Source organism: Sarcophilus harrisii, chromosome 6 (assembly GCF_902635505.1).
Source record: "Sarcophilus harrisii chromosome 6, mSarHar1.11, whole genome shotgun sequence".
NCBI classification, from domain to species: Eukaryota; Metazoa; Chordata; class Mammalia; order Dasyuromorphia; family Dasyuridae; genus Sarcophilus; species Sarcophilus harrisii.
Genome location: NC_045431.1, coordinates 171765437 through 171781615, shown reverse-complemented (window position 1 = coordinate 171781615; position 16179 = coordinate 171765437). Strand labels below are relative to the sequence as shown.

At 32.6% G+C, this 16179-nt stretch overlaps 1 protein-coding gene across 2 annotated transcripts in view; it reads right to left on the bottom strand.

Moving 5' to 3' along the window:
* Nucleotides 1-16179, bottom strand: part of PRDM5 (PR/SET domain 5) — a 197056-nt gene that overhangs the window by 94818 nt on the left and 86059 nt on the right. For both annotated transcript variants that reach the window (XM_031943278.1, XM_031943279.1), the window contains exons 5-9: nucleotides 15531-15705; nucleotides 12702-12794; nucleotides 12305-12426; nucleotides 7439-7518; nucleotides 1210-1294 (exon numbers count right to left, since the gene is read on the bottom strand). In XM_031943278.1, coding sequence (XP_031799138.1) covers nucleotides 1210-1294; nucleotides 7439-7518; nucleotides 12305-12426; nucleotides 12702-12794; nucleotides 15531-15705 — 555 coding nt within the window. The remainder of the gene's footprint in view (nucleotides 1-1209; nucleotides 1295-7438; nucleotides 7519-12304; nucleotides 12427-12701; nucleotides 12795-15530; nucleotides 15706-16179) is intronic.

Here is a 16179-nt window from a genome sequence, read left to right as displayed (position 1 = left end):
GGTGAAGCCTGAGATCACATTAACATTATTAGAGGCAGTATAGTATAGTAGATCACTTAAGCTTGGGAGTTGGGAGCTGTTATAGTAGTACTAAATAGACTTTGTGTCAGCACTACAATGATGAGCTTTCCAGAGTAGTAGGTAGATCATTAGAACTGGAGTCAGAAAGACCTGAATTGTAATCTGTACTCATATACTTATCAGATGTGTGATACTGAACTGGTCAATAAACTGCTCTCAGTCTCAGCCAAGTTGTCTGCAAAATGGGGACAAGTAGCACTTACCTCATAGGTATGTGGTGAGAAACAAATAAGTCATGTAAAACACTTTTCAAATCTAAGAATGAAACTGAAATTTGAACTATCATGATTATATAAAAGATTTATAATGGCACATGACCATAAAGGGGCATAGTTTTGAGCAAATCCATCTCTTTAACCACATTCTGTTTAATTAATTTAAACCAAAAGAGTTTCACTTCAAAGGAATGACTTTAAGATAGCAAATGTAAAAGCAGATACAAGTTTAAACAATTTCACATTCAATTAAAACAATTATTTTTATTAGTTTTTAAAATAGTCATTGCCTTGCAGCAATGACTTTAGTTTATAGTCTTTATCACCAAAATAAATTCTTCAAGAAAACTAACATCAAAGTTTTGATGTCTAAACTTTCAAAGGAGAAAAAAATATAAATGGCAAAGTAATTTAAATAATTGAATTCAAAATTATTCTCCAGCCAGACCTAATTAGAAGGTTTTTATTTAAAAAAAAATAATTGTGTATGTGTGTGTGTGTGTGTGTGTGTGTATGTGTGTGTCACACGTACAGAGCTATATATGGTGATGCCCCAAAATAATCACTGCTTCTAAGAAGGCCGAGTCTAGGGAGACACTTGAACTTGGGAAGTGGGAGCTACTGCAATAACACTAAGCAGACTTTGTGTCAGCATTTGTATGATGAGCTTTCCAGAAGAAGAGGATTATATCAGAAAGGGCAAACCAGCCCAGGTCAGAAATCAAAGAGGTAGAAATCCCCATATGGATCAATAGTGAAATTGAGTTGAGTCCATAAGTAGATGCTACATTGCTAAGCCCAGCAAGATGGAGTAACCTAGGCTTAAAAAATAGTATTTAAGGCATTGGGATATTCATCAAAGCTTCTGAAAGGAATGAAAATGTGTCTGCGTATCAAAAAGGATATAACTTACCTGAATGGGTAATCATGTGACGCTTTAGCTGATTTGGGGTAATAAATTTCTTGTTGCATTCCTGACATTCAAAGATCTCATGGACCTACAAAATGAAGTGTTTATGGGCATTTAACTATGTGATTGAAAAATAGCTCCTGATGGAGGAGATGTATCAAAGTCAGCTTATATAAAATACCTGAGCCAAAAGTACACAGAAGTTTTGCCTTCATAATATAAAATGCAAAACTAATAAATTTCTAATTATTTAATTTTGCCCTTATTTGTGATGATTACTTTATAGTTGAATTAATATAATTTCTATTGATGTCCTGGTATCTGGACCTCAGATAGTTTACCCATTGTGTAGTTATTTTGAATGGAATTTATCTCTCTTTATGCTTGTGCTATTGGTATATTTGGCATTTTTAAAATTATATCAAATAACATTCATGATAATGGACATCATTGTCTTAGCCCTTCTCTGAATGAATTTTCCCTTCCCTTCTTTAACTCATTTTAAAGATAAGGAAATTGGGGCAACCTGGGTTAAATGAGTTGCTGAGGGTCTAATTCTAATAAATGTTTGAGGCCATGTTTGAACTCAGGTCTTCCTCAACTATTTCTTGATGCTCTGTTCTCTGTGGTACCACTCAACTGCCCTTTGAAAGACATTTAACACTTCTCTGTTACAAATAATATTAATGTCCTAATTTAGATTGATGCTGAATATTATATTGAGGAATGCTCCATTTCTTCCTAAACTTTTCAATGTTTTTAACATGAAATTATTTTGTCCAATATTTCAGTTATTAAAAAGAGTAATACAATGATGTAGGGTTTTTATATTTAATTTTATTCATTTAAAATTTTCAAATTCTTACACTATTGAATCAAGGAAATGTATAAACTTGTCCTAGAATGCCACAGCAGCAGACAAAATTGAAGTACATTATTAGACGTTTGGTGAAGTCTGAGGATAAGGCTTAATATCAAACAGTACTTTCTAATTATACAGCTTTTATTCAGGCATCCTGCAAACAAATCCTTGGAGTTCCTATCCATTTTATATGAATTTGAACTTATGTAGAATTAATCATTTATCTGAATCAATAGCAGACATCAAAAAACCCAAGAGGTCTCCCTTTTCTTGTCAAGGGAAAACCTCATATATGTTCAAGTGATCCAATTCCACTTTATCTGCTCTTGAAGACTGATTGCTCTGTCATTCTGTTTTTGTTCAAATTTTTTTCAGTCATATTGATTCTTCATGACCCTATAATTCATTTAATATTAAAATTAATAAAGTAGAATCATGTGATACTAATTTTTATTAATGTGAACTATATTTAAAGTTTTAATTAAACTTCCTAACATCAAAAAAAATTTTGCTAATGGAGTAAATATAACCTGTCCACAGTATATATTTTCAACATTATTGTAGTCTTTCAGCTATAATTTTTATACATATTTTTATATTTATATTCATTAGAGTTACTAGCTTATATTTTTCTTTCTTTGCTAATTCTCTTCCTGGAGTTTCAATACAGGAGTTTAATGGATTCTGTTTTCTCAAATTTTTCTAACAATTTAAATAATATTGGAATTGAGTGTATTTTGACTTTTTGACAGGATTCATTTATAAACACAATAGTTCCTCACCCCATTCTTTCAAAGATATTTTATCATCTATTCATTTTCTTTTTCTGATTTTGGTGCTTAAAAATTCTGTCTTCCTTTGTTGATCTATGTATCATTTTTTTGTTTTTGAAATGTTAATCCATTTTATGAAATTAATCCATTTTTTTGATATATAATTAGGCAAAATAGTTTCCAATTTTTTCAATTTTTTCATTTGTTGTGGATTTTTCTTTTTTCTTTTCAATGTTGACAATTGTGCTTTTCCTCTCTAATTAGCTGATAGTTAATTTATTTTATTAGTTTTGTTTCTTCTCTCTAAACTTGCCTTTCTTTTAGTTTCAATTCAATATTTTTGTTGGGTTTTTTTCTCTTTCATTTGTTTACTTTTTTGTTTATTGCTTTTTAAATATTTTTTGTGCCCAAATGCAACAATTTCTTCTTTCTACCTTTTAGTTTATATATATATTTTCTCCCCCTAGGGGTTGCTTGGTCTTCATTTCAAAAATTTAAGTATATATTCCATTGTTGTCCTTTTTAGTGAAATTAAATATATTGCTTTTATTATTCATTCCTTGACACACCTTTAAATATTATATTACTTTCACTTAGTTTGAAATCAACCTTCAAAAACCCTTCTTCATTGATTATAATTTTTTCCTGCTTTGCGATATATAAAGGATGTGTTCACTATTTCTGCATTTCTCTATTTGTTTATGAGATCATTTTGTATTTCTGTAAGAGATTTTTTCCCCAGATATTCACAGAGTAACTGAACAATATTGTATGCATTGATTCCCCTGCCCAGTCTATTACACTATTATAAAAGGAAACATGATTAGTAAATAATGACTTATTTGAGTGATGTCATGGCTTCTTCCAACTAAGGTACTTCCAGCTATTCCCTTTAAAAGTGCTGATAAAGTTCTCATAAAGTTCAATCATCTACCATTTGCAAAATTTTTCTTCCAGTTAAAAGAAAAATGAGGCAACCTTCTCCTGCATTCATTCTTCAGGAATCTGACCCATTGTTCACTATTCTTTAAAATTTGTGATGGAAGCTCAGTGATCACATCTGCAAATTTCTTCATTGCTTTGGTATGAAATTTATCCAAGCCAAGAAACCTGAACCCAGTTAAATCATCAGACAATCATCTTGCTCTCTTATCTTTTTATCTACCAGATTATATTCTTTCAAACACATCTACTCTTTCCAGTCATAAAATGATGAATGAGATTAAAGAAAAGCAATAGCTGAATTTCTCTTTCTATTATCTATAACTATTACATCATCCACCCAAAAGCAACACATGTATTTACTGTTTTTATTAATATTATTAACATATATATGAGACCTTTTTGCTATCTTTAGCATTATTTAGAAGGTTCTGTCTCCTGCAACTCTTAATATTGTTACCAAAAATCTATATTTTTTCTTCTACGTCTAAATTTGGTAATAAACCCCAGCTTCTACCCAATATTCATGGCCTTTTTGACCCAAAGAGCTTCAAATAATTTCTTTTGAGGCTATATTGATTTCTTTATATACATTATTCTTCATCAGAATAATTCACAAATGCAACATAAAAATTAGATTTTTCTAAAACTTCCTATCTATCTTGGAGATCAAGTATTATTCACGTCACAGATTTTATTGCCTATCCTTTTCACTTTTTCTGAGTTTCAACTGAAAGCAAGTTAGAAGATTACAACATACTTTTAGTTCATAAAAATTAGTTATAACTAATTACATTTGTGAAATTTTTATATCTTATTTTATAACATATTTTGTTTTGCTTTATATCAATTATTTACTATATTTTTATATTTGTAATTAATTAAAATTAAACTTTAACATATATAATTATTATGAATCTGTTTGTAATTTTAATTTAGAACTTTTTATTTATAATAATTAATTGTCCTTTTTTTCAAGAAGGGAGGATAATTAAAATAATTTGTGTAATGCTTTAAGGTTTGCAAAGGACATTCTTCTTAACTACCCTGTGAGATAGGCATAAAAAGACTATTGATCCATGTACAATGTAAACATATATTATCTACTTTCAAAGGATAGGAAATGCTGAAGAGACAGGGCTATTTCATTTTTCTCTTTGCAAACTCAGTACCTGGCAAGGTACTTGGTACCTACTATTTGATAAATGCTTGCTAACTATAAATTTATTGAATTTACTTCAAAATTAACAAACATTGTGTTAAACATGTTGGGCATATATTATAAATTAAGTGTAATTCACAAAAATATTTTCAGTAATTGTTGGTCCTTTCCCTATAGACCAATGAAAATGTCCCTATAGACAAAATGATAATTATAGTAATAAGAAATCATTATTAAATTTTATATATTGCTTTAATGCTTACAGAATATGATTTTATAGTTTTTACTTCATTTGATTTGATCTTTATAAGAACCCCTTGTAAAACCGCTGCTATTATTATTTTCATTTTGGATGAAAGTAGTTAAGTGATTTATCTAGGAGCACACAGTTTGAACTCAAGTAATTTTGATTCTATATCTATCTCTCTAGAATTTACCTAGCCCATCACCAAGATAGTTCTGTGGATGGTGGTCTAATGTCTGTACAGCTAGCAGCATGTATCTTCTGATACATTATTCTTGAAGAAAGGGACACAACCTGCTGAAACTGTACCCTTGAAACCCTGAGGAATACTTGGAAATATTGACAGAATAAAAGAAAAGGACATCTTCCAAAGATGTGTGAGGCATGTCATCTTGAGTTACTAATCTTCTAATATTTAAAAAAAATTTGCCCAGGTTCATCAGTGAACAACATCTCTATTGAGATACAGCACAATGCTTTGATACTCTACCCAGTTGTCTCCATGAATTGTTATGATCATTACTAGTGATAGGTCCAAACTCTGCTAAGTTAGTAGGGTGGCCCAGTGGAAAGTGCAATTGAATTGCAAATGCTGATTTGACACAATGGGACTTGCATTTGAATCCTAGCTCTACCATTTATTTACTCCCAGTGATCCTGAATATTTAATTTGATTTTAATTTCCATAAGCCTCAGTTTCCTAATTCTATGTCAGGATTATCATTTATACTATAATCCTTTTTAACTTGTTAGAATCTTTCAGGTTTTGAAATGAAGTGGAATGTGGGGGAAGTGTTAAAACCGATCAATGAATTTGAAGCCATCAAATACTAGGGAAGCTTAGTCCTTAACAAATCACAACAAAAGTAAAATAAATAAACTTCTTTGGATTTGGCTCACTTTTCCTGATGCCATCCATATCCTCCCTAGTATTAAGTTATTAGGGGAAATAAAAGGCTTTTGCTTAGATAATCTGATAAATAGGGAATCAATTTAGGAAACTAGATCTCCTTTGGATTTTGGGATTGATAGAAAGTTAATTTTATGAGCTCTTCCTGTGGGATTGATAAAACTAAGCCCTAATGACATCATTTGCTGATATTTCTATACTAAATAAGCATATGAACTCATTTTCAAGGCATATTTTTAATAGGAAAAATCAGTAAGATAAGTTTTGTATGTATTACTAAAGCTTTCTTTTTCTGCATTATATTTTCTGTAGAAAAAGAGGCATTTTGGGATCTTGGAAAGAGTGGTATACTTGAAACAGGGAGACCCAGGCTCAAATCCTGGCCCTGACACTGTATGTTCCAAGATAAGTCATAAATTCTACAGATCTCAATGGCATATGACTTTCCTACTAAGTCATAGACAAAGGCTAGAACTATGATTTTATTGGCATTCAGAACTCCCTCTATCAATGCCATCCATTCACTAGTCTGCAACTTAGAGAAGTGAGCAATTTTGAAAGATGCAAGAATTCTGATGAATAAAATGATCAATCAAAATTTAAGAGGACCAGTGATGAAGAATGCTAGTTACCTCCTGAGAGAAAAGCAAAGGACAAACTGCACAAAATGAGTCACACATTTATGGACATGGTCAACATGGAAATTTATTTTGCTTGACTATGCATTTTGCTACAAGGGATTTGTTTTTCATTCTCCCCAGTTGGTGGGAGGGGAGGGGGAAATGAATATTTGATCAATTAAAAATAATGTGTAAAAAAGAGAGAATTGAATTTGGATAGTCAGAGAATCTGAGTTCAATGCTATTTCTGTTGCTTATGGTTATTTATGTCCTTAGAAAAATTAATAAATCAATTATTATTGTAGGGACAGGAAGAGATGAGAGAAGAAAGTTGGACTATGTCTTCTGAAGTGCTTGCAATCATCTTCAGGTAGTTGACTAAGATAATTTGATCAAAAATGATAAGTCAACTACAGAAAACTTTTTATCAATATGAAATTTAATTTATTTTTTAACTGACTTTAACACCAACACACAACTTGAAAACATTCTAAGATGGTAATTTTCTTTTCAAAGTTATTTCTATACTATACTATACTATGGTATACTATTCCTATACTAAGACATATACAGTGATTTTTAATAAATAAGGGGTTGGGGGTTTTTTCTGGTTGTTTCTTTTTTTAGCTCATAGAGTATAAGCTTTGAATGCCCATAAGTTTCACAGTATATCATGGTGAAATCAAAACCTGAGGAATCTCATGTCCTGTTTTACAAACCTTACGGTGTTCTTGAAGAGTTGAAGATGAAGAACACTTCTTACTGCACACTGTACACATAAGCTTCTTCCTGGAGTTTCCTGAATCAGAAACAAAATATAACCAAGGTCTTATAAAGAAACAATGAAACATATTCAATGTTTCTGGTAGTTACACAATTTCACCCAGACAATCAGTGTAGCCCAGAAGTTGAAGACTCAGTCTCTGAAACAGGAAAACCTAGATTAAGATCTGTTTCTGATACTTATTGGCACCAACTGAGGCAAAGTTAACAACTTTAACACATGAAAGTACCACCCTGAATTGATAAAGAGAATATCTTCACCCTAGAGTTCCCAATAGCAATGAAATGTCAGGTCCAATTCTCTTCCCTACAGAATATATCTAGGTTAATTGGTTTTCCTTATGGTTGTAATCCTGTCGTGTTTAAAAGATAAATAATCAAGACATTTCCACATACCTGGTAAATTACAGAAGCAACAAAATAAATGAAGTCATTCTTCATTCAATTAGACACTAGCAACCAAAGCCTTCTTGTCAGTTGTCTATTCCTGCTACCAGTTTCTTTATACACCAACTTGATAATTAGTTCTCTCCTACTCTCTCTGTCTCTCTCTGTCTCTGTCTCTCTCTCTCTCTCTCACACACACACACACACACACACACACACACACACTACTGGGCCATTTTACTTTTGTTGGGTTCTTAAATCTCTTCAGTATAATTTGCCTCCATTTTTTAATACCTTAAATTATAATCCAGGTATTGAATGGTTCATTTTTCAGCTAGGAAGGAACAATTCAAAAATTTTGACATATAAAATTGACAATCACATTTTATTATCCTTTAGTCTTCAAATAATTAAACAATTATTCATATTAATCTTACTTGCTTAGATCTTTAACAGTTAAGTTCTCAGAATGGTCTTCCACCATATTCTGTACTTTTAAAACTAAGTGTATTTATAGTTGCATAAATTGTCAATAAATAAAAGTTATTCATCTGTCCCTTAATTAAACTATTCATCGCCCTACATTCCTTACAAAGTGTCTTATCTTTATATTTATACCATGTTCTATCTTAAACTGCTCAAATTTCATCTAAAAACTTTTCCATACACACACACACACATATAGTACAAAGATTTTAAATATATATCACAGTACTAATTAAAATATAATTTTATTTTTATCTGTTTAAATGTTTATTAATAATAAAGAATAAAGTTATTTATTTATATTTATATATATTTATTTATTTATATATCATCTATTTATTTATTTTTATATATTTCTATTATTTATTTATTTATATTTTTCATATTTTTCATTCATTTTTATTCATTCATTTATTTATTTATTTTTATTTTTATATTATATTATATTATTTATTATGTTTATGTTTGTTTATATTTATTATTTTTATATATATTATTTATTTATATTTTTATTATTTATTATCTATTGTTCACTTCATTATTTATCTCCATCACTCATATATTATTTATTTATATTTGCTTGCTTATTGTTTATTTATTTATTTATAAATCTATAGACTTATTATCTATATTATTTTGGAGGATTAAACAAATTCTGTGATATATTTGAAAAAAAAAGACTGCTAGTTATGGATTCAGAAAAGGCCTGTATTAAATATTCTGACACTTCCAAAGTGGTCAAATGCAGATAAATCACATAATTTCTCATCTGCAAAATGGGAATGATAATTAGAGTACATTTTTCACAGAGTTAATGTGAAGACCAGCTTAAATATTACATATGAAGTGTTTTCCCAACTTAGAAGCATTTGAAAAATGGCAGCTATTATGATATTCATTTACAGCCTAGGTGGCAATTGACTTCCTGATCAACATTTTCACTAAGAAGTACAAAAAAATGTAATCACAGATACAATTCACAGAATGAGTTAGAAATACATAAAAATGAGGTATTCGAGGCTAGGCCTATTTTTTTTTTTACCTTTGTGTTCAAAATTTCATAACAAAAAAAAATTATTAAAGAGCTGCTAGAAACACAACTTCTTTAAGCAATCAATATGAAATACCATATGGCTAACTGCATTGAAAATTTGGAACCAAACAAAAAAGATAAGACAGAGAGGGTGATTTGTGCAGAATAATCACAAAATATTAAAACAAATATCAATTCTAGTGATAATTCATAAAATTAGTAAGAGATCCTAATCCATATGAACAACTCTGTTTTTTGTCTAACAGATAAAAAAGATAGCATTTACTTCAATTTGTCCTTTTACCAATGTTTCAAGTTTATTTTAAATCACAACATTCATAAAGCTCCTTTATTACAAGACACGTCACTTAAATATGTCTATTTGAAAATCCTGGATCCAGATGTTGGGATTGATAGATCTATTTAAATGATAATTGAAAAATAAGACAAAGACATAGAAGAAAATTCCTTTAAACTCGGTGAGTCCTCCATGGAATGCATTTGGGAGAATATGGACAAAAACCACGTAACAGCAGAAGGACTAAGATCTGCATTATGAAAGCAATAGCAACATCATTTCTATTGCAGATATATCCATGGATTAAAGTAAAGAAGTTCTTATAAGGAAGCTTAGGGACCATTTGTCCAGTTCTTAAACTATGATATAAGAGAAAGTGAATGAATTTGGATGGCATAAAAGACAACCTGATTTTCACTAACTTTTGAAGTTTAATTGAAGTTTAGCATTTCCTTCAATTATATAGGTATATGTACATATGTGTATATCAATGTTTTTATATTTGTTTGTTTTTTTCTCAGAAGAAGTCCATAAACAACCAGATAACAAAGATTCCACAATGCACATGAAAGGTTAAGTAACACCCTTAATAATCCAATTCTTACCAAAAAAAGGAACTCTCAGGATAATATACCTAACAAAGGATCAAATCAAGTGGTCATTGCTTGATACATCTGAGTGGGAACCTACCATGGCCCAAGGCAGCTATTCCATTTATAGATAACTTCAAGTATATTTTCTAATTTGCTACAACAGCCATAAGAAAGGAAAGTGTGTATTACTTCATATAAAGCAGCCAGATGGCACAGTAGATAGAACACCAGACTTTAAGAAGATGAGTTCAAATCTAGTCTCAGGTACTAGCAATGTAAACCTGGGCACTTCATTTAATGTTTCTCAGTCTCAGGTTGTTCAACTCTTAAATTGGAAATAACAATAGCACCTACTTCCCAAAGTTGTTTTCAGGGAAAAAAATAAAATAATTAACAAAGAATTTTACAAACATTAAAGAACGATGTAAATATTATTTGTTATTATGACTCCTATTAACACTATGGCCGCCACCACCATCACTACCATCATTGCTACTGCTGCTGCTGCTGCTATTACTACTGCTGCTGCTGCTGCTATTACTACTACTACTACTACTATGATCACCATTATAGAGACTAGAAAATTGAAGAATGGAGAAATTAAATGACAAGCTGAGGGTCACTAAGCTAGTAAGTATTTGTGATAGGATTTATAATGATCCTGACTTCAAATATAATACCAATGAGCTTATGCATATATATATACTCAGAAGCTAATGTAATGGATGTCATTTGAGAGAAGCTTACTTATAGACACCTTTTAAAAAATCACAGATTAACAAAAGTATCAAATTAGTATTTTAGCATTAAAAGCAGAAATTCTGCCTTGGGAATCTTCTTCAAACTCTTGATGGAGGGAAGGAAAAAAGCACTTTTTTCAGAAACTACTATGTGCCAGACATTTTGCTTAGTACTTTATAAAAAAACTCATTTGATCATTAAAACCATTCTAGGCAATAGTTGTTATTATCCTCATTTTAGAAGTAATGAGGTGGCTAGAGGTTAAATGACTTGCCAAGACTCACATAGTTAGGAAGTATCTAAGGTTGGATTTCAATTCATCTTCATGTCTTCAAACTCAGTGCTCTATCTGTTGGACCATTTACTGACCCCTAACATTGAGTGACTATCAATGGAGAAAGTAGGCTAGCTGTTAATGACTCCCTTTCTCTTGCTACTTGGTGAACCAACCTTTTTTTTTCTAGTCAGACATCTCTTAGAGTCATCTCTCCAGTGCAATTTGTATGTGGTAATTAATAGTTATCTAAGTTGCACAGTGCATAGAGTCCTAGACTTGGAGTCAATAAAACTAATCTTCCTGAGTTCAAATCTGGCCTCAGACACTTCCTGGCTGTATAGCCCAGCACAAGTCACTTATTCTTGTTTCCCTCAGTTTCCTCAACTGTAAAATGAACTGGAAAAGGAAACGGCAAACCACTCTAGTAACTTTGCCAAGAAAACCTCAAATGGGGTCATGAAGAATTGGACATGATTGAAAAACAATTCAAATTTTTAAAAAATGGTTTTCAACCTACTCACCCCCAGTTTCCTTATTGTCACTGAACCATTAAAATTGCTATTCCAATTTTTAATTCTTATGTTGCCTCATTGTCAAAGTAGCTAGCTAAATGTCCATTAAATTCAACCACAGATTTGAAGCTTGAGGAGAACAAATTTGAGAGAGACCATAGAAGAGACCTAAGATGTCCCACACTTAAACAAGAATCCCTCCCACAACATAATCAAGGGGAATGAAAGGGAACCCACTACCTCCCAAGACAGGCCATCTCCCCAGAGAGGTGTCAAAACTGACTAAATCAACATCAATTACAAATAATGGAACCAGATAAACAAAATGAAAACAATGACTGCTAGGACCTCATAGCTGTGGGAAGGATAATGAAGAGACCAACTCTCTCAATGAAAAAGATAATGAAAACCAGATTTCTGAGACCTCCAGAACTGGCGATCCCCAAGAAAAGGACAAATTCCATTTTTTGCTTACCCGCATGAATGTTTTCCTTATGTTTTTTCAGTGCATCTTTACTTCTGAATCTCTTTCCACAGCCTTCAGCCTTGCAGATAAATTGGGGATCCCCTCGGCATGCCTCTCTATGTTGCTCCAAACTAGAATAGGGAGCCAAGTGGAGTGGGAGAGGCAAAGGGAAACAGTTAAGAAAGATCCTGCCCCAAACTCAGCTTCCCAGCAGACCTAAGGAGTTGGCACCACCTGGGAGCCTCCCAAGGCTTTTGATTACATGCATTACCTAAAGCAGATGAGCAGAAAAGGACTTAGGCTGTCTGACCATGTGCCATCACAGCCTATGAAGCGCAAAAGAGGCATGCAAAGACTGGCCAGCAAGGACAGGAGAGCCAGGAGACCAACAACTCAGACACAAAACCTCGATTCTGAGCTGAGGGATGTATTGCAAACAGAACAGCAGAAAGTCTTCAGGGAATCCCCAGGGGAGCTCTTCTCCATACAATGAAGAATGCTAAGGAGAAAAATAGAAAAGAAAAATTAACTGCACAAAGAGAAAATAAATATCAACATTTGGGGAGGAACCATTCTGAATGCAAGGTAATTATAATTATGCATTTAGCTTTAAGATTTACAAGGAATTTATTATCTCATTTGATCTCCTCAACAACCCTGTCTAAAGCAAGATTCAAAGTCAGGTTGTTCCAACTCCAAGACTAACATTCTACTCATAATATCTGTTGCCCAATCAGTAAGGAAGCTTCTCTTCATCAAAATTCAATGACCCCAAATTCCTGGCCTATTGTAGCCTTAAACTAAATTATCAGCCTATAAATTCTGAACTCTTTTAAACCAAATAATTATGTTCAATAGGATAAAAATCACAATGAACCCTCTAGGAATAGGAAAACTCCAATCACTAATAGTACAAGAGTCTTCATGCCTTATCAAGGCATGAAGACTCTTGAACTATTAGTATTTTTTTTATTACAATGCAATTGTTTTCCTTCCCTCTATTTCTTCTTTCCTTCCTTCTTTCCTTTTTCTGATTCTCTGTCTCTTCTCTGATCTCTGTGTGTCTGTCTGTCTCTCTCTGTCTCTCAGTCTCTCTCAGTCTCTCTCTCTCTCTCTCTCTCTCTCTCTCTCTCTCTCTCTCTCTCTCTGTCTCTTGACTTGAATGTAACTTAGGAGAAAAGCCACCCCTCCAAAATGGCTCAGCAATTGACCTTGCATACATGATGATCTCAGCTTACTTAGGTTTCTGACTTATCAGCTATAGAATCCCAAGAAATTATTTAACCACCCAGTGTCCCAGGAAGCTCTCAAGGGAAAATGTTAGGATCATATGAATAAGTGTAGATCTGCATTAAAGCAGAGGTTTTTCCCATCAGGAGTTCCTCACACCATTGAAATTAAAGATCTGAGCCAAGATTTTTTTAAAAAATAATTTTTAAATATAAAGAGACTTAAGAAAAATGTGGTTTGTCCTTTGTACTCCATACTAATAACTTTAATCTAGGCTGCCTACAATGTAATTATATTATAGGAAGGCATTTGGATATTGGGGAAAATATTCTAGAAATGGAATTAAAAGCCCAGGGTTAGAGAGCAGATTTGGACACTGATCAGTATGTGAATATGAACAAGTCCTCCATCCAAACTAAACTTTAATTTTCTCATCTGCTTGCATTTATGCAGCACTTTAAGGCAACTAGGTGGCACTTTCATGCATAAAGTATGGGCCTGGAATCAGGAATGTTTATTCCATATGTTCAAATCTAGCCTCAAACACTTCTTAACTGGGGGACCCTGAGCAAATCACTTAACCCTGTTTACCTCAGTTCCTCATCTGTAATATGTACTAGGAAATGGCCAACCACTGCAGTATCTTTCCTGAGAAAATCCCAAATGAGTCCACATCACAGTTTAAAGTACCTTACAAATTTTATCTTCTTTTCCCTCACAGCTCCCTAGGAAGTAGGTGTTTTCCTCATAGTAATCATGTGATAACTGATATCTTTTTATTCATAGGTAGTTCAGTAAATAAAGTAGATGGAGTTAGGAAAACAAGTTCAAATTCTTCCTCAAATGCTTATGATTCTGGAGAGTTACTTAATTTCTCAGTTATCACATTTTCCTCAATTTCCTCAACTTATCTTAGTTTTCTCAACTGAAAAATGGAGATAATAATAGCCTCTACTTCCCAGGGTTGTGAGGATCCAATAAGAATATGTGTAAGATGCTTAGAATAGTGTCTAGTTCATTGTATACAATGTGTATATGTTAACTATTATTAATTCTTAATTTTATTATTTTATCATTTTACAGAGGAGAAAATTGAAGACATGAGAAGTTAAGTGACATACCCAGAGTCACAAAGCCAGTAAGTATCTGAAGCAGGATTCACTTTCAGGTGTTTCTCATTCCATGATCAGTGTTCTCTATATATCAATGTTCTACTGTCTTACTATAAATGAAGTTAACAGATATCTACCAGTCTGATAGATGTTTCTGCTCCAGATTTCCCCCTATTCCTCCTCCTCATTCTCCTGGAATTCTTAGCTTTTCTCAAGGTTTGACTCAAGGGTTTTTTTTTTTGATCTCCACAATGTTTCTGCCAACTTCCTCTTACAGTCACCTTATTTCAATTGTACTTGTCTTTTAGCTACTTTTCTGCTTTCATCTTCACTCTGTTCCCACTCTCAATGAGCATGAAAGATCCTCAAAGGAAGAGGCGCTTACATTTTTGTCTTTGGGACCCCAGTGATGCCTGTCACAGAATAGGTATCCAAGAAATTGTGAATTGAAATTAGTCAAGAATTAACAAATTGGGCCAAGAAGAAACTCTGCTTCTAATTCATGCTTCACATTATTATTCTAATTTCTAGATGAGAATACTAAGGTTCAGAAATATTAAATGAATTACCCATAATCACATAGCTAGTAAACTTAAGACACAGGATTTGAGCACCCATGTCTTTCTGCCTCTGTGTCTCTATCTCTTTTGCAAATCTCTCTCTAGGGAACTACACAATTCAACCAATTTCCATGGTTAAATTCCTAGTAACTGCAGATCATATCTACTTCAGTTTTCTAATTCACAAACATGAAGATGAATGCTTAGATCAGAGGCTATGGGACAAAGAACTAAGTTAAACAACCCATCTAAGATAAAAACATATTCCTACTGTTTAGTGAAAGGCACTGTGGGAAGGTGGGAGGAATGGGAAAGGGAGGTAATAGTACATACTGTCTCTGTAAAGCCTGCTTCACTGGAAATTTCTTTCCACAGTTCTTGCATTTGAATTCCTTCTCCTCACTAGGCTTTTGATGAAGCATCTGTAGATGTTCGGCCAGGATCTCCTGACTGGCAAAGGTTGACTCACAGTGAGGACAGGCATAGTCCTTTTTACAGTTTTGAGAATCTGTAAATAAAGCAGAGAGAGAAATATGATTGAGGTCAACTTAGGATGGTAGATCCTTCCCTGTATTTTAAAAATTAATATCCTTTTTCTTCATGACCACCAGTGATCAACTATGCCCTCCTTTGTCATTTCATGGACAATCATCTCTTTTAATTTATTTTTAAAAAGTATTTATGAAGAGGCAATATTAACTTAGGTGGTAGAGAGGCAGACCGAAGTTCAAGTTGTCACACTGGATGATTAATCCTGGGCAGAATACTTGACTTCTGGGATTCTGGACAACTCTCTATGATTAAACATTGCAAAAAAAGTGCCAACCTATATTAAAATAAGGAGTCTCCTCACTCAAGACATCTTCTTAACCACAAAATCATAGGCTCAGTCTCCATTCCTATCATCTATCAACCAACAAGGATCTATTAAGAACCTATTATAACTTCAACAACAATACTATATGATGACCAATTCTGATGG